The sequence below is a fragment of the Toxorhynchites rutilus genome, chromosome 1, assembly GCF_029784135.1.
Source record: "Toxorhynchites rutilus septentrionalis strain SRP chromosome 1, ASM2978413v1, whole genome shotgun sequence".
NCBI classification, from domain to species: Eukaryota; Metazoa; Arthropoda; class Insecta; order Diptera; family Culicidae; genus Toxorhynchites; species Toxorhynchites rutilus.
In genome coordinates, this window is record NC_073744.1 from 88,726,038 (window position 1) to 88,749,546 (window position 23,509).

Genomic DNA, 23,509 nt, shown 5'->3' on the forward strand with positions numbered 1-23,509 from the left:
CTTACATTCCCCGTATTTTTAACCGAAAGTACTCAAAAGTCAATTGCATGAAAAGATACTTCACTGATGGGTCTCGCCTCAATGGATCCACTGGCTTCGGTGTTTTCAATGAAAATTCGAGCGCCTTCCGTAAACTGCAGGAACCTTGTTCCGTTTATGTTGCTGAGCTGGCAGCAATCGACTTCGCATTGGGGATGATCTCCAACAAGCCTGCAGACCATTACTTCATTTTCTCGGATAGTCTCAGTTCGCTTGAGGCTCTCCAGTCGATGAGAACTAGTAGGCACCCATCTTATTTCCTCACAAAAGTGAGGCTGCAGATGAGTGCACTGATCGAAAGATCTTATAAGATAACCTTTGTATGGGTCCCCTCTCATTGCTCAATTCCTGGCAATGAGAAGGCGGACACTCTAGCAAAGGTGGGTGCCCAGGAAGGCGAATTGTTTGATAGACAGATTTCATACGATGAATTTTTCCAATTACTGCGTCAGAGTTCCCTCTTGAGTTGGCAAACCGATTGGGACACTGGAAGTCTTGGGCGGTGGTTATATTCAATTATTCCAAAGGTTTCTTCGAGAGCGTGGTTCAAAGGTTTGGACGTAAGTCGTGACTTCATTCGTGTAATGAGTAGACTTATGTCCAACCACTACTCGCTAGATGTGCACCTCCACAGAATAAATCTTGTTCAAAACAATGTCTGTCGGTGTGGAAACGGTTACGATGACATCGATCACGCAGTTTGGCAATGTACGGATAATTACGCAGCCAGAGAGTACCTTTTGAATGCCCTTGAGGTCCAAGGAAGACAACCCTATGTTCCTGTTAGAGACGTGTTGGGAACTCGCGACATCTGCTATATGCAGTTGATCTATATGTTTGTGAAACGGTCTAGTATAAGAATTTAATGCTTTTGTGTTTTTTTTCTTTTTCGTTATTAGTTTGTTTGTATTGTCCCCACATCTCACCGTCGCCCACCCTCGACAGCTAGTCGAACACCAGATGCTTTCCCTGGTCATTATGCACAATGCTACAGTGCGTGCGGCAACCCTCGGTTGAGACAATGATACCTCATATCCATATCCCTAACCTGACCCGTCCCACAAAAATTGTTGCCCCTCTAACCTCGAGTAAACCGCGAGTAATCGGTCGAAACCTACTAAACATAGATTTAAGATGAAATTTTTGTATAAACAAAACTTGAGTTAGCGGCTCCGCAAAGCTTATGCGATTGAGGCTTACAAATAAACGAATTGGAAAAAAAAAAATTTATTCTAATCGGTTATAGAGGGCCATTAAATCCGTCAGGATAAAGACACCCAATAACTCAAAGAATGTTGGATTTTTTGTAGTATGAAAAATCACGACTTAGGTGCGGGTTGAATTCAGCTTTTGCTCTTGATGACAGAACTGTTTGTTTTTTTTTTTTGGATTTCTGAACATTGAAATATTGAAACAACAAATTCTTCCATGAGTGTACGGGCCGTATCTCTGGAGATCTATTTCTTGCAATGATGTTGTTCTTCATTGATGTCTGGTAATTTTTGTAATACGCTTCTTTTGAGTTGTCTGGAAAGTTCATGCTGCTACTGCTGATTAATTAAAAGAAAAGATTAATCCTTGATGCACATGAATTAGCAGATTCGCTACAGATGTCGAATCACCGTTCATGAGAAACGAAACATCTTGAAAAACATGCAAACAAGCAACATTGCATGGACTACATATTAACCCATATTACAGAACCCGATCGGATTTGACATATCGCAATCCGAACGAAATAAACTTTTGCATTCTGCATTTCAAGGTTGCAATATTTGCACAATCCGATAGAATTTGACTCGATCAGATTAAGGGGGACAGAGACACGAATTTCGGACGTTTCTTCGAACTCCGAAAAAGTAAAACAAGAATATTTTTACCATCCATTATATCACTATTTATTCCTCTATCTTTCAACAATAAAACAAAAATTGAACGGGGGAAAAAATCCATAATTAGAAGCTGATCAAGTGAGGTGGTCCAAAAAAAAGTTGTGCCATGGCGTACACGATTCCAGCTCTTCTGGTTACCTGAAAACAAAAAAAACGAACAGATTCTGAATCAGTAAAGATGCCACTATCGCATGAACCTCGGACCAAGAAGCTGGAATTGACAGGTGGTTCGTTTTCGACAGTATGGGGATAAGGCATGGAAGATGCGAGAGGGGATGAAAAATGACAGCGACTATTTTTGTTTATAAACAAAGCAGGTCTAATTTTTATGCTACATAGCGGTCCACATCAACATATACCTACGCTGGGCCGGTTTCAATCAAACTAGCTGTTGTGTCTCACAACCCGCACGATCAGGTGAGTCTCCAGCTAAAGCAACAGTCGCCGGGAAACGATATGCATGGATATCCACAGCGTATCGCTATCACTCAATCGTAATGGGTCGTCAACGACTAATGCCACCAAAACGAATGGAACTTAGAGCAGTACGGCACAAGCCCGCCAGTAGTGGCTCTTTTATATACCTACTAGTAAAGCTCCCACAATCGCTGAATTGCCAGTCCCAGCAGCAACGGCAACAACCCTCAAGTCCCATAAAACAGCAATGCAGACAATAACTTGCAGCTTCGTTAGAGGCGAATGAACTGAAAAGTTTAAAGCCTCTTTAATCCAACATCATCATCATAACTTGCAGCAGTCACCGAAACACAACAATGATGCCAACAGCGTAAACAAAACCAACGTTTATGCACAGCAAACACATAGCGGTATGCGCTTCTCATTGCATGCCATTCGTTATCCTCTTTCTCGGAAAAACCTAGCCGTTCGTTTGGCCGCTGTCAAATCGAACTCAAGTAATGGCTGAACAGCAGTTCTGACATAACGTTCCACCTTATTATACCGCCTTGCCTCGGACAAGTCAAAAACGTGTTTTTTGACAAAATGGCGGAAATTTGAAGATAAAAAAATGCTGTTTAAAACATTTTTTTCAAGTTTCTCGATTTTTTTAAAATAGTAAAGTTACGAAATTAGGATTTTTTATAGGTTTATGCGATAGAGAGATGCATACAGATTGTATTCATATAAACATAGATCGGATAAGTAGAACTTGAGATATCGTGTAAACCAGTTTGAAAAAACATGTTTCGAGAAAAACGCGTTTGAAGTTCATTGTATGGCCGTACTAGATAAGATATCGCATAACTAAAATGGCTATAACTTGGTAAATGATGAGATTTTCGAAAAGTCACATCTATGATATATTCTTAAATGTCTGAATTAGAGAAATATGAACAAAAAAAAATTGATTTTTTTTCAAATTTCTAGACCAGAATACCCTATTAAAGAACATAACATTTTACTAATTTCAAATCCGACCGGATTCCGGAATAAGGGTTTTTTACCGAAAAACACTTGAAGGGACTTATCTCAATCTGCGATTCGTTTCATAAACGCGACGAAATTACATATTTGTGGCGAATTGTAAAGGGCAAATCATTCACAAGAATGTTGTGTTGAAATAATCTTAGCAAGTGAATGGAACCTCGAAACAGGTTTTCGCTTGAAGAAAGTTATGACTGGGTCTGGTAGGACTGGAAGAAAATCTGTATCATTAGCTTCTACCAAGTAACTAGTTTCGATGAATTCCAACAAGTACTGCTAGCAGCTGAACGTATTAAAATCAAAGGTCCAGAACGCTTCTAGAGCACTTCTAAAACTCCACCCGCCTTACTCACCAGATATTGCATCTTCAGATTATTAACTGTTAAGATTCTTGTAAGAACTTCAACTTACTGTATAGCATAAGTTCTGAGAGGATAGAATTCTCAAGTTGCATGAAGGATGCTGAAATACTGCGGTGTATCTATGATCGAAAAGATGTATGTCTACAAAAATATACTTTTGGTTTTTTCCTTAGAATCGGCACGAGCCATCAGCCATCAGGCACTACCGAACCTGTAAAAGCGAAAGTCATTGATGTTTAGACTAGAAAATTCTGTTTTCAAACAAAGTGCTAGATTTCATTGTCGATTTTTTGAAAACTCAAACAGCCAGTCAGCTTTAATACTCGAGAATAAGTTCACAATCGATATTTTAAAATAGATATGGAGATAACGTAAATGGAATTCGGAAGAAAATAATGAGCTCCCGGACAATGTTGAAAAAAATCGAAGATTTCAAGAAAAATCGTTACCACTGGTAAGGCTATAATTTTTATCAATAAAAATATGGAATAGAAAATAGAAACAAACTTGAAATGAAATTTAAGCGAAAAAAAAGAATTTCTTGATTTTTTCCTCAAAACCGGAGGAATGTCCACGTGGACAACAGGAGGAGGGGTATAAGGAATGTCCACTGAAGGGGGTGGGGTGTCTAAAATCATGCTTTTTCTGTCCACGTGGTATGTGGACAGCCTCTTAAAAGGACTATTGAAACGGTAAAAACGTGAATGAAAAATTCGCTCGGTACAATAAAGGGTGTGTCACATCAAATTGCATCACGGAAAAAACGCTGTAGAAATTTAATTTTTAGGAATTATATCTTCAGCTTTCGCATATAATCAGATAAGAGTGTATAGATCACGTTGGCCATGCTTCACTGTCAATTTTTCGTAAATTTGGAAAAATGTCGTCGAACGAAAAAGAGCGTCGTGAATTAATCTTGTGCACTCATTTCGAGAATCCGGAGTTGTCACATCGGGACATCGGTAAGATGCTGGGAATCGTCCAATCAGCAGAGTACTAAAACGATACTTCGAGAACCTAACCATCGACCGGAAGATGAAGAACGGCAAAATGGATGCTCCGTCAGTGAAAAAGATCACAAGCGCGTAGTTAAGCAGTTTAGACGTGATCCGAGAAGTTCGGTCCGGGATGTCGCCAATAAGCTGAATTTGTCAAGTTCATTCGTCCAGCGGACCAAGCAGCGGGAGGGCCTGCGTACATACAAGGTACAGAAGGCTCCTTACCGCGACGAAAGGCAAAACATGGTGGGCAAGACGCGAGCCCGGAAGCTGTATACCGAAATGCTGACGAAGCCGCATTGCCTGGTAATGGACGACGAAACCTACGTCAAAGCGGACTTTCGTCAGCTGCCGGGCCTGTTGTTCTTCTCTGCAGAGGACAAATTCAGCGTTCCGGAGGAGATTCGCAAGCATAAACTATCCAAGTTTGCCAAAAAGTACATGGTGTGGCAAGCGATCTGCTCTTGCGGAAAGCGGAGCGCCCCCTTCGTGATGACCGGCACGGTAAACGGCCAGGTTTACCTTAAGGAGTGCCTACAGAAGCGCTTACTACCACTATTGAAGCAGCACGAGGGCCCGACCATCTTCTGGCCGGATCTCGCTTCGTGCCACTATTCAAAGGACGTGTTGGAGTGGTACGAAGCCAACGGGGTCACCTTCCTGCCAAAGGAAATGAACCCGCCCAACGCGCCGGAGCTTCGCCCAATAGAGAAATATTGGGCGATTATGAAGCAGGCCCTCCGGAAGAACCCAAAAGTTGTCAAATCGGAGGCGGACTTCAAGAGAAAATGGATTTTTGTTCAAAAAAAACTACAACCTGACGTTGTACAGAACCTTATGGACGGGGTAAAGAGGAAGGTGCGAGCATAAGGGCTTGGGCTCGAAGTATGAATAAAAAGAAAATGCCAAAAGTTGTTCAATAGTTCTTATTTTACTGTCTAAAAGTTTCAAAAGGATCGGTCTACTGAGCGAATTTCTACAGCGTTTTTTCCGTGATGCAATTTGATGTGACACACCCTTTATACGATTGTGATATAGCAGTGGTGCCAATGATGTGTATGTGCGTTCCAGAGTGTAATATGTGTAAAAAAAACCATTCAACAATTCATCCACTGCTGATATGCCTCTTTTGGTGAGCGACAATTCATTCCAAAGTAAGAACGATTAATTCAAAGAAATTCTGAATATTGATTCCCCTACAATTCACTTGATGCTATAGATTTTCCAACAGATCCCTGTAATATAAGAATGCGAGAAAACAAACATGTTCTGGTAGAGTAAAATTTTTAAACTGTGTGAAAGATAGAGGCGAATGAAGTGCGGAATTTAAAGCCTCTTTAATACAAAATGCAGAGTAAAGTGCTGCCATACAAATGAACCACAAATTTCTGCATTACTCGAGAATTAATCAAGGAAATGAAACTAAGTTTGGCGTGTGGAGGTTTTAGGGTGCAATAAATGTTTCTATGGTGGTTAGACTCCACTCCCCTCTCTAAGGAGGAGCTGCCATACAAATGAAACACAAATTTCTGCATTACTCGAGAATTAATCAAACAAACGGAACCAAATTTAGCATGTGGAGGTTTCAGGGTGCAATAAATGATTCTATGGTGGTTAGATACTCCTCCCCCATCTCTCAGGGGGGAGGCTGCCATACAAATGGTCGGGTTAAGCCGCAAAATATATATATATATATATATATATATATATTGTTGGATACAAGAGCAAGTTCAATTCGGTGAACACCCTGGCACAATAAAATTTGCTGCATAGGTCGAATCATTTGGTTTCCGAACTTCACTCACATATACATAAACATGGAAATAGAAGCAAGAAAGGAAAGGAACAGAAATGAGAAAAACAATAAATACAAGGGATTGTATTGTGACTATTGAGGATAAAATTTCAAAAGGTGACCCAAAAAGAACTCCTATCATTACAATCAAGGAAGCCTAGGAAGTTAAACCAATTTTCAAACCCAAAACCTATTCCCAAACTATTGTAAAATATTGTACATAAAGAGTGAATTGTAGTTATATTGTGAATAGATTCAAGTTGTGTAAATAGGCGTTTAAACCGAAAGAAGTGTTTTCAAAATTAAATTTACCAACAGAGTGATTGCAGTCAGAGTGGACCATGTACGTAAAGTCAGCCAAATAACTGGCTTTTTAGGCATGATACTTGATGTTTTTTACAAGTAGTATCTAACTTTTCTGAGAACAATATTGAACGAAAGAATTAAATGGGCAAGGGGCTGCCATACAAATGAAACACAAACTTTTACATAACTCGAGAATTAATCAAGCAAATGGAGCCAAATTTGGGAGGTGAGGGTTTTTGAGTATAATAAATGTTTCTATAATGGTATGACACCCCTCCCTCCTCTGGAATGGAGAGGGGGTCGCGTAAGAATAATACACATATCTCAACCAAACATATTCCAACGAACATAACAATTGAAAATTTTCGAAAAACTCTGAAGTAAAATGGGAAAATTCGAAAAATTCAATTCGCATATGTTCTACAATTACATATTGACAAGCGTTGTTAGTCCATTTGATGTTTGCGCTAGCGAAATTATTCTTCGCTCTTAAGTGGAAATGGATTTCAATGTGATAAAACGCACTCCTACGCAAAACTCGAGAAAGGAATTGTTCGATTTAGGGCTGTTTTTATTCTATCATATTTTCTGTATAAAACATTTATTCCATGTAACGGACAACTCTGGCACGATAATTGTGCCTGAAAGTAATATGATATTATAATGTCGAGTTTTGGTAGAAGTACTGAAATTTTATAGTAAAACATGATTTTAAAGGGTAGATTAGAAGATCAATCAATGAACACATCTGCGATTGGAACCATGAACGTGCGCTTAGTAAGAAAACGTGGATGTGATAACGAAAAATAAATTTTGGGCGGGACGAAGTTTGCCGGGCAGCTAGTATAGAATAAAATCGAAAATATGTAAGTCTGCCTATAAAAAATGATGCCTTTGTTTTTCCAAAAATCGAAACGTACTTTCCGGACAACCCAATATGAACTATCCTTATTTCTTCCTGATTTTTTTTTCAAATTATAGTTGGTTATGCAGTGGATCAGCATAGATAATCAATTGCCGGTGCCAGTAGTGTAAGCATAACTGTTATACCTTACCGTTGAAAACAAGACAGGGGGAGATTACGGTGGTCGATGAGTTTGGTCATGCATTACGCCAGTCCCATTGCTGGTCAATCGCTGCGAGTCGTTTTCGATTTAGCTTTTTCCTCAGACAATCAGGTCGTCGCCTTTAGGATGTGCAAGGTTCGGAAATATTTGATGGTATTCAGTTTCGTTTGAATGTATCTGCATTCACATGGTTTGTCACTATCACACGAATGCGACTCCCTGACATCACTGCGTTTGATAAACTTGACAGATATTCGGAAAATTGTTCTTTAACCCTTTGCGGTCGGAATTAATTTCCCTTTAAAGAAATCCCTTTATCTTTCCACGCTAATAATATTTGGTTTATACCAAGTACCGTTACCTATTACTCAGAGAAACTCGGTATAGATTCGTGAAAAAGGTCACTAGACATTAAATTTCGATAAAATGTAAACTATTACATCGTTGAATAAAGTATTTAACATGATTCCTTGGCGGCTGAGAGCAGACGAACGACCGCAAAGGGTTAAATTCTTTTTTGGTGAAATGAAACGGATCAAACTTCCAAATGAATATCTGCGAGAGTTCTGCACTGCACTTTGACGATAACAATAACTAGAGCCCATTAGATAAAATTCAATGGTCAATGAGATTTTGTGTTTTTCAAAATTAAATAAAACGACAGCAGAAATGAACAAAATAGAAAAATCGATGTTCGACCATTCGTTGCATGATTTTTTCTTTATTGGTGAAATAAATGACGATCAACTTAAAATGAACTTGCTCTTTTATAAAAGGTGTATTTCATTTCTTGGTTTGCAATATACCAACCCCTGTGCTTAAAGACTGCACGAAATATTGTAATCTTGGTTTCTTTTTAATTGGCAGCTCATATGATTCAATACGAAATCCATGAATGACCCCCGAAATTCCAAATTCATAGAAATATTAATATTATACCAAATACCAATAGCATTGCTAACACAACCTATGTCATGTTTATGTGCTATTGATGCAAACATATTTGATCGTCTGAAAGATAACTACAATCAGTGAACGCATAAGTGCAAGGTAATTCAGCGCACAGAGCGCACGCATGTTTGACTCACCGACTAAGAAGATCATCGTGTCTCAGTCACATAAAAGAATTTGTGAACAACAGTTGTGTCTCACATTACGTACGAACGTCATCTTTGTCATCTCAGTGGTATTAATTATTTTTAGACTCAACGATAAGTGCACATCTTTCACAAATCGGTAAAAAGAAAAGATAAAATAAATAATGCTATGGAAATATTCAAATGGCAATGGTCATTAGGCAGTATTATTTGCATTGTTTATCTTATCTGTGGTCAAACTGTTGTAGATAAAAGACAGGTAAACAACATCCTCAATTTGATTGGTCTTAAATTAAGCATTTGATTAGTGTGCAATTGACCTACTCGTTTACTGTTTACAGAGAACGTTCACCATCGACTATGATAACAACACGTTTTTACTTGATGGCGAACCGTTTCAATATATCGCAGGATCGTTCCATTACTTTCGAGCTGTGCCGCAATCATGGAGTCGAATATTGAAATCGATGCGAGCTGCTGGCTTGAATGCAGTCACAACGTGAACGATACATTCATATAAATCAATTAATAATATTATTCAAAATTGAATTTGTCGGTTGCAGCTATGTAGAATGGTCGCTACACAATCCAAAGGAAGACGTTTATAGTTGGGAGGGAATTGCCGATATAGAGCATTTCATCCAATTAGCACAGAGCGAAGATTTATTCGTTATCCTAAGACCAGGCCCATACATTTGCGCTGAGCGCGATATGGGTGGTTTCCCTTATTGGCTGCTTCATAAATATCCAGCAATTCAACTGAGAACTAGCGATATAGGTTCGATGTTTGTTTATCACACTATGTTGATTTTTTTCTAATGTGTTTTAATTTAATTTGTTTCATTTTCAAATGATTTTAGTTTAGCCTTTCTCTATGCATTTTTCTTCAAAAAGGCTAGTGTTGCATTCGTAGATTATATTTTTTTCATATTTCTTCGATAATTTTAGCTTATCTACATGAAGTACGAACTTGGTATGCTGAACTTTTTTCGCGATTGGAAAGGTATTTCTATGGAAACGGAGGGCCCATTATAATGGTGCAAGTAGAAAACGAATACGGATCATTCTTTGCTTGTGATCATAAGTACATGACTTGGTTACGTGATGAAACGGGTTCGAAGGAAACCAAATAATTTGTTTTTTTTTCATTTATTCATTTTCTATCGTTATTTCAGAGAGATATGTCAGAGGACAGGCAGTTCTGTTCACAAATAATGGTCCCGGATTAGCGGAATGCGGAGGCGTGGATGGTGTGCTGAATACACTGGATTTCGGTCCTGGAACAAGTGAGTGAACTTTCGTTGAAGAAAAAATGTGCGTTGAACTGTTGACATTTAGCCGAGGAAATAAATGACTACTGGAATGAACTCCGGAAACACCAGCCGAGAGGACCGTTAGTCAATGCCGAGTACTATCCGGGATGGTTAACACACTGGCAAGAACCAACGATGTCACGCGTAGCGATTGCACCCGTTACCGCTACACTGAGGTTGTCATCCAAGACAATGGTTTTTCTCCTCTATATAACAATCTATTTCGCAGAGAGATGCTGAGTGCCAAAGTTAACATCAACATATATATGTTTTATGGAGGAACGAACTTTGGTTTTACTGCTGGAGCTAATGAGCAGGGGGCAGGTCACTTTGTACCAGACATAACTTCATACGACTATGATGCTCCTATTGACGAATCAGGAGATCCGACTCCGAAGTACTATGCCATTCGCCAAGTCATTTCAATGTTCTTTCCTATCCCCAACGTTCCCGTTCCAATACCACGTAAATGCTAGAAAGATGAATTATTATACATAACTCAAATAACCATTTTTATAGTGCAAAAAATGTCCCTACCATCAGTTTTGCTAACTCCCATTGGTAGTGCATTAAATAGAGGTATCCTACGCGTAATAGGATCGCCCAAAGTAACGAGTATTTATCCTCTCACATTTGAGGCATTAAATCAATATTCTGGAATAGTTTTATATGAAGCTCTTCTGCCGAACAACATCAAAACAGACCCAATGAAATTAACCGTTAGCAAGATACATGATAGAGGCTACGTTTACATCGATTCTGTATGTACTTGAGTCAAATGCTAAGCAAATATCGTTAATGAACCCTTTTTTTCCAGACTTTCGTTGGTGTTCTATCAAGACAAAATGCAATTGATGCTTTGCCCATAATTTTAGGACTGGGAAGGAAGCTTCAAATCGTCGTTGAGAGCGAAGGACGTGTAAATTTCGGCACACCGAACGATTTTAAAGGCTTGATTGGAGATGTTTTCATAAATGAACAGAAGATTCAAAACTGGACAATGATAGGAATTCCCTTGGACAATATAGAAAAAATACAGAACTTATGCAACAAACACCGGTTAGAAAAACATTTTTCGAATATTGCTAGTAACTTTGGTGCAAAACCTGGTATTGTAAGGGGTCCTACGATATTCCACGGTACATTTGACATCGCAAAGGTAGATATTTTGGACACCTATGTAAATCCTATTGGTTGGGGCAAGGGAGTTCTCTTCATTAATAAACACAATTTGGGAAGATATTGGCCAGGAGTTGGTCCTCAACTGACATTGTATGTACCGAAGGCTATTCTGAAGAAAACAGCGAACGAAATTATTCTTATTGAATACCAAACAGTGAAAAGTCCCTCCATGACAATTGAATTTGATAGCTCAGCTAAATTCAATTAGATTCGTAAGACTGTATATTTGAGTTAGTAAATTTTAATGATCACCTTATTATGCTATTTATTTTGAGAAATCTCCGTTATAGTGAAACGATGTATTCGCTTAGTAAACTAGCGATAAAGAATTGAATCCAATTAGCACAGAAATGTAATTTCTCAGTTTGGGTACACTCACAAAACTCCCATTCAAAAAACCTCAGGGTCAACATACATGATTAACTTTGATGTCAGGCAGCATCTTTACGGGCCATCACGGTAGCTTTCCACCCACTCTCTTACAAGTCACACTCACGTGTAGTTTTCGCGGGAGGCTGAACTAAGTTGTCATGTAGACGATCGTCAAGTACTTCTAGGATCCTTGAGAACGGTGATCTTGAAAATTTAACTTCACACGCGTTTTTTTTTTAATTCAACTGTTCGATTTGAACGCCTTTGACCTTATAGTGCGGTTGTTACCCTGTTACCGACCAATGACGCAACAGGGAGGGCAGTTCAAATTTTGTTCAATTAAATGTAGTAATCGTTCAAAAATAGTCTTTAAGTAAATTGTTTGTTTTGTTTATTGTTGGCTGGTTCATTAATAAGATTGTCGTTAAATGTAATTTTTTTGTATGAATTGTTAATTGTAATAACTAACATTAGTTTAAGTGTATATTGTACTAACTCAACTTTGTAATTTGCCACGATCGAAAGCCCCCTTGAGTAACATCGGCGGGCAAGCTGATGGTGTTCCGGAAGTAGGAGAGAGAGAGAGAGAGAGAGAGAGAGAGAGAGAGAGAGAGAGAGAGAGAGAGAGAGAGAGAGGAAGGAATGAGATAGAGGAATATTTGGGAGAGGAAAGATTGAGAGAGGAGAGTAGACGGAAAAAGGAAGGAGGATTAAGGTTTCGTGGAGGGAAATGAAAAAGGCCTCAAGGACTTTAGCTGGAGTTTGGAAGCGACCAACACCTATCTAGGAAATAGCAAAGAAAACCCCGTTAAAAGTTTTGATTGAGGGTGAGTCGAACACTATCGGGCGTGTGATAAAAACCAGGGACGTTCCGGTTCACGCCACGCTGTTTCCAAGCGTGCCCCGGATTACGAACCTCCAGCCACCCGTGTGCAACATAAGTGCTGCAGTGATACCGAATTCTGTCACGGATCCGAAAGCCAGCAAGCGAGCTAACCAGTGGAAGCGCATTTTAATCCACGAAGAAGGTACGTGCTACAGTCTCTCCTCTCTCTCACCGTTATCCAACCACGTGTCATCGAAGGGCCCCAACGGTCGACGAACGGCGCCGGAACGAAGAAATCGAGTCAAATAAATTGTAAATTGTAAAACAATTATTAGTTTTTTCTACATAGTTTTCCATTTCGAACCAGCCCTATTGAACTTCTCTTTCGGTTGTGGTAGTGTCGTCCGCGGTACAGGGAGTCCCCCGTAGTTCGGAAGCCGACCCTGAGATAAATAAGATAGAGGTGAGCTATGCTGGGCGGTTATGGAGTAATCCATAACTTTCAATTGGCGATCCTCGAAAAACACAGAAAATATTCTAACATTCTGTTAGAATATTTTCACCGGACCTACGGGAGACTCGAGACTTAAATTGTCATTCGTCTCGACATACATAAGTACGATAACTATTCTTGAAGTTTAACTTTGATCAACGGATTCTGTTAGAATCTTTGCTTCGAAAAACCGATCGCGTGAGAATTGTCTGTTGAAAACGCCGTGAAAATAAATTACTAGCGATTGCTATACGTAACCTACTGTTAACGATTACTTTGTGCTTGAGATTGGATTGTCAGTGTTTCTCACCACTACATTTGTGAAATACACCAGCGATTAATTGCAGTTAGAACGCAATAGTAGAAAATACGATGGAGTCAGAAAACAGATTTACTGTAGATAATGTGCAGGATTTCTATTTGAAAATGAGAGTAGATTTTTTGGATGGTGATGAGTTGGATCATGAACTTGGTATGCGTAATATTATTCTTTCAGGAGATACGTCGATGACTAGACGAAGACGAATAATTCGAGATGCTTTCAGACAGGAAAGAGAGCAGGGAATAGTGACGAAAATGTTGATAAACGATGCGGTAAAAGAATTGGATATTTGTCAGCTGAAGATTTCGGATGCTGAATTCGCTTTGTCGGGTAATCAGATAGCCCCGAAAATTTTATCGGTATTGTTACATTTGGCGAACAGATTGAGGGTGTTAAGTGATAATGCGAGTGACGTTGTGAAACAAAACGCTGAACGATTGTTGTTGAAAGTGATTGGGTATCTAAATAGATATTTCGGAAGTGATGACACTAATACAACTGTTATTGAAGTATCGCAGGAAAGAAATTCCGAAGAAGGTGTCCGTGGAAATGTTGAATCAAATGATGATGAGAATGTTGAAGTGATGGGTGTGTGTAGTGTACCGGATCCGACAGATGGAAATAGGGAACCGCTAAAGGAACTCCAGTGTAATACAGCAGAAGTAGATATGATTGATTGCCTACGACGACTAGGTGTGTTAGACAAGTCGCCTGAGCAAACCGATATGAACAATATTCGAGACGCTTTATTGGCATTAGAGAGCGAACTCAACCAATCTAGAAAATATAGCAACAATTCTTGCTTACGAACGGTTCAAAGTAGTGTGGTAACATCGTCACACTGTCTTTCGAATACGGTTTACACTAACACCAATCCATCCACTTCAATTAGCATGTACACCAGGACAACTCCTAAAGTTTCGTTTTCTTCCATAGTTAACACGATTACCGTGTCTCAATATTCTCGACCGATAGTGTCTACTTCCATTCATCCGACAACTTCCGGACATTTAGATGGTTTTCATTTGAATTTTCCTTCAAGAAACATACCCACCCCTACTATTCACCACGTTCATCAAACCAACGAATTACCCTACTCCAGAATGAACATCCACAGTTCATTCGTGAACAAATGTTATGATCCATCTCGATGCGAACAAACGAGAGGGAATGAAAATGATCCTTATTCTGCGCGTAGCTCAATTCAATCCTATGTACCAAATAATGCGTTACCTGTGAACAGTTTCATTTGGCAACCTACTAACCTTCAGGCCAACCCTTCCAGATTTTCGGTGAATTCCTCAACAGATAATGCGCGTGCTACCACGCTTCATCGAACATTACCAGTTTCTCAATGGAATATAGAGAAATATTCAGGAACGGATCAGGGGTTGAAGCTCAATGAATTTTTATCCCTTGTACAACAGCTAGCTCTCTCCGAACGGGTTTCCGATGAGGAACTTTTTGATTCAGCGTTTCATCTGTTCACCGGACCAGCTGCTAGTTGGTATTTATCTATGCGATCCGGTGGTAGATTGCTCAACTGGAATCATTTGATGTACGAGTTACGGAAGTCCTTTGTACATCCGGAACTTGACACGTTGGTACGTTCTCGAATATATCAGAGACGCCAGCAAAGAAGTGAGTCTTTCCAAGAATATTATTTCGATATGGAAAAAATGTTTCGATCCATGATAGTCTCAATGGATGAGCGAGAAAAACTTGATATATTAAAAAGGAATTTACGTATAGACTACAAAAAGGCTCTGTTATGGCAGCCGATTTATGATATCCCTCAGCTTATTGAAGCAGGTCATATTATTGATGCGTCAAATTTTTCATTGTATCACAAGATGTTTGGTACAGAAAAATCAGTGAATTTAATAACCCAAAAGAACCCACCCACAACAAAAATGAACTCGATTAATCGAAGTGCTTATCAGCCCAAAACTGACAGTTGGAAATCTACTAAGTCGGAAAGGACTTCGAAATCACCACAAACTTTTGTATCAAATCACGAAACAATGAAGAAACCAGTTACAAATCACAAAAAAAACTCTGAAAACCCAAGAGAAGGTCCAGCCAAACCGTCGCGTACGCTGGAATATTTGGTCGCAGGATACAACCCACCTTCAGTAAATGTATGTCTGAATTGCCGTCAATCATCCCACCACATTGAAGAATGTCGTTCAATCGTAGGATTGATCTGCTACGTCTGCGGATTTAAAGGTTTCGATTCGCAGCACTGTCCGTACTGTCGAAAAAACGGTCTCCAGGCGACCGAAAAGCGCCGGCCGTCGACGGATTCTGCGTAAATTCAAATTTGTTAGTTCCAATTTCTGAATTTTGTGAACCAGTTTCTCAAAATCTATATTCCAACAGTGTACCTCAAATTTTACAAATCATGTTGCCCAATTCGGAGGATAATCGACCTTTTGCTCAGGTCAGTATCCATGGTATACGTGTAAAGGGGTTACTTGATTCCGGTAGTAACCGCACCTTAATTAGTGATTTGTTGTTTTCGCGTTTACCTCGAGCTAAGTTAAGGAACCCAGCCCAACCGATAAAGTTACGAACAGCGAATGGTAATTTTCTCGACATATTAGGAGAAATACATTTACCCTTCCAATTTAATGGAAAAATTAAAGTTGTTCCTACCATTGTAGTGAAAAATTTATTATTAGATTGTTTATTGGGGATGAATTTTTGGTCACGTTTCAAAATTTTTCCCCAAATTCAAAATGTTGTCGCGGTTCACGATTATGAGGACCGCTTAAGGACACCTGAGACTGTGTCCATACTTTCCTCTGAAGAATCACGTAGGCTCGCTGAAGTGAAAAACTCTTTCAAAGTGGCCACACTAGATTCTTTATCCATTACCCCTCTATTGAAACACTCGATAGAGATCCAAGAGCAATGGAAAAACAGTCCTCCGGCACGACAGTATCCGTATACGATGTCACCAAAGATTAGAGAAAAAGTGACAGAAGAATTGAATCGTATGCTTAAGTTAGGAATATTAGAGAGATGCCACTCTGAATGGTCATTAAATGTAGTACCCGTAATCAAGCCTTCTGGAAAGATTCGTTTGTGTCTAGACGCGAGAAAAATCAATGAACGCACTGTCAAGGACGCCTACCCTCTGCCCCATCCTGGTCGTATTTTAGGTCAGTTGCCAAAAGCCAACTACCTGAGTACGATCGATTTGTCAGAAGCTTTCCTTCAGATCGCTTTGGAAAAAAACTCACGACGATACACAGCATTTAGCATTCAGGGCAGAGGGATGTTCCAATTCACGCGTTTACCATTCGGCTTGGTCAACAGTCCCGCCACTTTGTCGAGACTGATGGACCAGGTCTTGGGACACGGTGAATTGGAACCGAACGTGTTCGTTTACCTAGACGACATCGTCGTGGTAAACGAAACGTTCGAGGAACACTTGCGGTTGCTTTGTGAGATTGCGAAGCGTCTAGAGAAAGCGAATTTATCTATAAATTTGGAAAAATCACGATTCGGAGTCAAAGAGTTGCCATTTCTAGGGTACCTTCTATCCACGGATGGAATAAAAGTGAACCCGGACAAAGTTCGACCGATTGTCGAATATGAACGTCCGACTACAGTGACAAAACTACGTAGGTTCCTAGGAATGGCAAACTATTATCGCCGTTTCATTAACGATTTTAGTGGTGTCACTGCACCACTTACAGATTTGCTTAAAACCAAAAGCAAAATTTTGGCATGGAATGATGATGCGGAAGAAGCCTTCTGCCAAATCAAAGAGAAACTTATTTCCCCACCATTATTGGTTAGTCCAGATTTTAGCCAGGAATTTGTTATACAAACTGATGCTTCGGATATTGCGGTAGCCGGGGTATTGACACAAACATTAGATGAACAAGAGCGGGTGATTGCATACTTCTCACACAAACTTACCACACCCCAAAAGAACTACCACGCGTGTGAAAAGGAGGCCCTTGCGGCTCTCTTGTCTATCGAAGCGTTTCGTGGATATATCGAAGGATCTCACTTTACCCTAATCACTGATTCATCGGCCTTAACACATATGCTCCACACCAAATGGAAAACCTCATCACGTTGTAGCAGGTGGAGTTTGACTCTACAGCAATACGACATGACCATCGTACACCGGAAGGGGAGAGAAAATGTTGTCCCCGATGCGTTATCACGTTGCGTTGCTGTAGTGTCAAACGAGCCAGACTCGACGTGGTATGAGAGCATGAAGCAGAAAGTTCTTGAGCAGCCAGATGAATACGCTGATTTCCGTGTAGAACAGGATATATTGTACAAATTTGTATCTACACCAAACCATCCATACGATTACAGATTTGAATGGAAAATTGTAGTTTCTCCAGATAAAAGGAGAAATGTTTTAAAGGAATGTCACGATCAGGCAATGCATTTAGGCTTCCAAAAAACATTAGCAAGAATTAAATTAAAATTCTATTGGCCAAGGATGTCACGAGACGTCAGAGAATATGTGAATGCATGCTCAACATGCAAGGAAGTAAAAGCTTCTTGTGTGCCCACGGTCCCCACTATGGGTGACCAAAGAATCACCACCCACCCCTGGCAAATTATTGCTACCGATTTTATTGGACCTTTGCCAAGAAGTAAACGGGGAAACCAATACATACTGGTAACGATTGATCTCTTTAGTAAGTGGATAATGCTGACTCCAGTCAGAAACATCAGCAGTCATTCGTTGTGTCAAATTTTAAAGGAGCAATGGTTCTCCCGGTTTTCTACCCCGGAAGTGATCATAAGCGACAACGCTTCCGTATTTCTATCTCGGGAGTTCAAAGGCTTCCTCGAGCAGTTCGAAGTCAGGCATTGGCTGAATTCGAAATACCACTCTCAAGCCAACCCCGTAGAGAGGGTAAATCGAACAGTCAATGCTGCCATTAGAACATACGTTCGAGAAGACCAGAGACTCTGGGATAGTAAACTGGCCGAAATAGAAACCGTACTAAACACTTCAGTTCACTCCTCTACGGAATTGACACCGTTTTTTGTAATCCACGGTCACGAAGCATTTGCAAAAGGTACCGATCACCAATATGGTGCGAAAGAAGATGAAGCCTTCATCAATAAGAGAACAGAGTCACGAAAACAGTTGTTCAGTCGTATTTATGACTTGGTACATAAGAACTTGGCAAAATCACATGTAGCGGGGAAAACTCGGTACAATTTGCGACACCGAACTTATGCTAAAACTTTTCAAGCGGGTCAACTCGTATACAGACGCAACATGAAGCAATCGAATGCGAGCGAAGCCTATAACGCGAAATATGGTCCACTGTTTTTACCAGCACGAATAAAGAGAAGAATTGGTAATTCTTCTTATGAACTAGAGGAAATCGGTGGAAAATCCTTGGGAGTGTGGCCTGCTGCCCACTTGAAACCAGGGTGATTTATTTGTCCTTCTAACATAACAGGTTTTGTTTCACAACACATCATCGCTGAAATCGTAGAGTTTCACTGATCCTTCCATTTCGGTCGTATTTTTGAAAATCGCGTCTGTTCGCCTTCCCGATCGATCGTTTGATCCACCTAGAAATAAAAAGGAGATTAGTTGTATATCCTTAGAAAAGGCAAAATACTTTTCGCCCCACGATGCTTCTAGTTCCATTTCATAATAACAAAACAAAACCACTTGTCATAAATTTGACAAATGTCTTTTTCATTGTTCGTTTCATTACGATCTGTCACATAGCAGATCACATCTCTAAACACTGTTTATTCAGTGATGCTAGACGATATCTGATGACAGACTAGGCAGAATTCACCAACTCAGCATTTGAAAACCGCGGTTCGAATAGTTTGATGTTGGAATTTTGATTTTTTTCAAAAAATTCTCAATGAATAGGGGATCCGATCAACTGACAATAATGTGGGTTCGCTGGAGACCGGAGTCATCGAGACGCTGATGGTCAGTAGCAGACAGTTCTCATCAGAATTTGTGCTGGAAACTGAGCGGAGTTGAAATATTCAACGTTGATGCCTTATGACCCCGAACCACATGATATAGTTGTTCGGAGAACTTATAAGTGGAGGTAGTAATAAATACATTACCCCTTTAGGGTTACGCGTAGTTATGAGAACAGGAACGGTTATTTTTGTCTCGAACGATTAGACTTAGGGAATGAATGGGAACTGGTGAAAGGAACGAATGAATGGTTTTTTTAGACGGACGCGTCTTTTGAGTGTAGAGAGTAAATGGTAATGCTGGTAATTAGTTAGGTTTTTCTCGGTTTAGAACAGAGAGGATGAAAAGGAATTAGGCAGAAGCTGGTGAGTAGTAATATGACAATTTTTCTCTGGTGTAGAGTGGTCGGGAGCAAGTATGGCGAGATATGGCAGTTAAAGGTATGGAAATGGATCGAGGTGATTAACAGATACAAGAAAAAAAAACATGATCCAGAATCCGATTCAGAGTTTCACGGATGGAGTGGGTGTTGTGCGAAACTATGTTTGGACGAAAAATTACTAGCATAATTTTTCTACCCTACCGAGGGGAGAATTGTTACCGACCAATGACGCAACAGGGAGGGCAGTTCAAATTTTGTTCAATTAAATGTAGTAATCGTTCAAAAATAGTCTTTAAGTAAATTGTTTGTTTTGTTTATTGTTGGCTGGTTCATTAATAAGATTGTCGTTAAATGTAATTTTTTTGTATGAATTGTTAATTGTAATAACTAACATTAGTTTAAGTGTATATTGTACTAACTCAACTTTGTAATTTGCCACGATCGAAAGCCCCCTTGAGTAACATCGGCGGGCAAGCTGATGGTGTTCCGGAAGTAGGAGAGAGAGAGAGAGAGAGAGAGAGAGAGAGAGAGAGAGAGAGAGAGAGAGAGAGAGAGAGGAAGGAATGAGATAGAGGAATATTTGGGAGAGGAAAGATTGAGAGAGGAGAGTAGACGGAAAAAGGAAGGAGGATTAAGGTTTCGTGGAGGGAAATGAAAAAGGCCTCGAGGACTTTAGCTGGAGTTTGGAAGCGACCAACACCTATCTAGGAAATAGCAAAGAAAAACCCGTTAAAAGTTTTGATTGAGGGTGAGTCGAACACTATCGGGCGTGTGATAAAAACCAGGGACGTTCCGGTTCACGCCACGCTGTTTCCAAGCGTGCCCCGGATTACGAACCTCCAGCCACCCGTGTGCAACATAAGTGCTGCAGTGATACCGAATTCTGTCACGGATCCGAAAGCCAGCAAGCGAGCTAACCAGTGGAAGCGCATTTTAATCCACGAAGAAGGTACGTGCTACAGTCTCTCCTCTCTCTCACCGTTATCCAACCACGTGTCATCGAAGGGCCCCAACGGTCGACGAACGGCGCCGGAACGAAGAAATCGAGTCAAATAAATTGTAAATTGTAAAACAATTATTAGTTTTTTCTACATAGTTTTCCATTTCGAACCAGCCCTATTGAACTTCTCTTTCGGTTGTGGTAGTGTCGTCCGCGGTACAGGGAGTCCCCCGTAGTTCGGAAGCCGACCCTGAGATAAATAAGATAGAGGTGAGCTATGCTGGGCGGTTATGGAGTAATCCATAACTTTCAACCCTCGGGGTCCGTGATCGAGGTCATGATTTTTCGTACATCTATTTGTATTCGGTCATAAACCAGTGCCGCCTAGTGACGGATATTGAGGTCCTCGGTAAGCGCATGGGAGTCGTCTTTGTGACTCTGGCATTGGGCAGCAAAAAATCACGCTAGTCTCAATCGAAAGTAATCAAAGAAAATGACAAAAAATGCCATTCGTCATCAAAGAGAGCATCTCTCGATCGTTTGAAAAAACACTCGATTTGATGCTAAAAAAAATAGATGGCCGGTTTCAGAACCATGAGAAGGTACACTTCTTATTTGAGCTCTGTTTTTCCCTTTTTTACATTTATGAACCATTTTCACCATCAAGTATTTCCCGCTAGACGGACAGGTGGCATCTATATTGCCACCAACATTTTACGCTAGCCAGGCAGGTGGCAGCTATATTGCCACCAACATTTTACGCCAGCCGGGCAGGTGGCAACTATATTGCCACCAACATTTTGGGCTAAACGGGCAGTGGCAACTATATTGCCATCAAATGTTTTTAATTTTTTTGCGCGTTGAAAGAAATGTTTGGTGTATTTTAGCATGATAACATGTCGTTGAAATGGAGTTTGGTAATTTTATTGTCACCAACATTTTACGCTAGCCGGGCAGGAGGAAACTATATTGCCACCAAAATTTTGCGCTAACCGGGCAGGTGGCATCTATATTGCCACCAACATTTTTCGCTAGCCGGGCAGGTGGCAGCTATATTGCCACCAACATTTTACGCTAACCGGGCAGTGGCAACTATATTGCCACCAATTTTTCAATGTTTTTGATTGTTTTGTGTATTTAAAAAAAATAGTTTATGTATTTTAGCATGTCGTTGTATTGGAGTTTGCGTTGATTACATGCCTAGTGCTCATGGCCTGTTAAAGGGTTAAAAACAGAAAACTTTGAAGTAGCTCGTTTGCGAGTAGCCTCATACATATAAATCAAATGTTAAATTTTGCGGTATGGATATGTTTATCATTCTTCGGTACGTTTAGCGCTTAACTCGCACCGAGTAACTGACAACGTATAAACCCGGCTTTACACCGGACACCAAATTTCGCAGTTACAGTGAGGTGAAAAATTTCGTCGGTCATAGCGATGGCTAAAATCAACGAAATTAAGTTCAAATTGTTCCTCAACAACATATTTCCAAGATTTCACCCCCAGTGGCTGTATTTTTTTATTCTGATCATACACATATAAATTTTGCAAGCCAAATGAGTATTTCAATGGTTTTGACGAAACGAACTAGGAAAATGTTATCACTGCGTTGGAGAAGCGTTAGGAAAAAAAACTCATTACTCTTGCCAGATATTGTGTTGGACAGAAAACGAAAAAAAAGTCCATAAACATAATGTGTTCACCTACTAATAAGTTTTGAACATCAAGGACTTCGATTTATGAGGATTAGGATGAGGACTAAAACGACTCCTTCAAGCATTGCTACTAGAGGAACGAAAACACTGCAACTCCCAGCGCATTTCATCTCAAATGCATTCCGTTTTGCAGTTAAAAAATAAAAGGTTGAGTAAAGTGAACAAACTACAAGCACTCGCGATGTTCGGCATTTCTTTTGTCGATAGTATTTTCTCTCCACTGCTCTGCTGCAATTGATCCTACTTTACGGTTCGGTGAAGAAGATCGGCGAACCCGAACAGGTTTGCTCACGATTGGATCATGAATCAATTATTCCCTAAAACAGGTTTCATACAAACTCTCATCGCGTCCATCAGTCAATGTCTCGTGTTGCGTTAGATAATTTTAATTCTTCTTTTACTCCGAATTCCTGCGTCCTGTTGTTCGTTTATCGCAGTCTTACGCGGGCCAATAGATAATGCAGCACACATGATTCTATGCATAGGGGACGACGGGTAAGACGGACCACTTCTAGTTTTATAAGAAACTAGCTGACCCGGCAAACTTCGTCCCACCCAAAATTTGTTTTTTGTTATCAATACCTTCAAACATCACGTTTTCTTAATATGAGCAAGTTCATGGGTCCAATCGCAGAACTGTTGTTCTTCTAATCGAACCCGTTTAATTTTGTATGGCAGCTCCCCCTTAGAGGGGTGGGGGGGGGGGGGGGCTGGAGTGTCTAACCACCGTAAACACATTTTTACTTTTACTTACTTAAGTATCTCTTCGGTTAACCGATTCCATCCACCTGTAATTTGACTACGGGAGATGGAATGAAGAGAGAGAAGTAGGAAAGGTGGCGATTTTATTTTTTACTTAAGTATCTCTTCGGTTAACTTCGGTTAATTAATTGCACCCTAAAACCCTGCGCGTGGAATATGGCTGGCCTTTTCAGAAGTTTGTGTGTAGTTTTTGAACAACCCTAAACATTTAGTACCTTAGACAACACTGCTCCTGTTATTTTTACTAGAATAAACT

General features: G+C 40.1%; 2 protein-coding genes across 2 annotated transcripts in view; one reads left to right on the forward strand and one right to left on the reverse strand.

Moving 5' to 3' along the window:
• Positions 1–2,045: 2,045 nt before the first annotated feature.
• Positions 2,046–23,509, reverse strand: part of LOC129762595 (uncharacterized) — an 84,585-nt gene continuing 63,121 nt past the window's right edge. The window contains exon 3 of the mRNA XM_055761024.1: positions 2,046–2,069. Coding sequence (XP_055616999.1) covers positions 2,066–2,069 — 4 coding nt within the window. The 3' untranslated portion in view covers positions 2,046–2,065. The remainder of the gene's footprint in view (positions 2,070–23,509) is intronic.
• On the forward strand, positions 7,424–11,750 carry LOC129762588 (beta-galactosidase-1-like protein). Its single transcript, XM_055761014.1, has 9 exons — positions 7,424–9,258; positions 9,341–9,498; positions 9,563–9,777; positions 9,948–10,112; positions 10,175–10,285; positions 10,338–10,488; positions 10,542–10,777; positions 10,832–11,073; positions 11,130–11,750. Exons 1-9 carry the CDS (start codon positions 9,169–9,171, stop codon positions 11,700–11,702), a joined length of 1,941 nt encoding a protein of 646 aa, XP_055616989.1. The 5' UTR covers positions 7,424–9,168; the 3' UTR covers positions 11,703–11,750.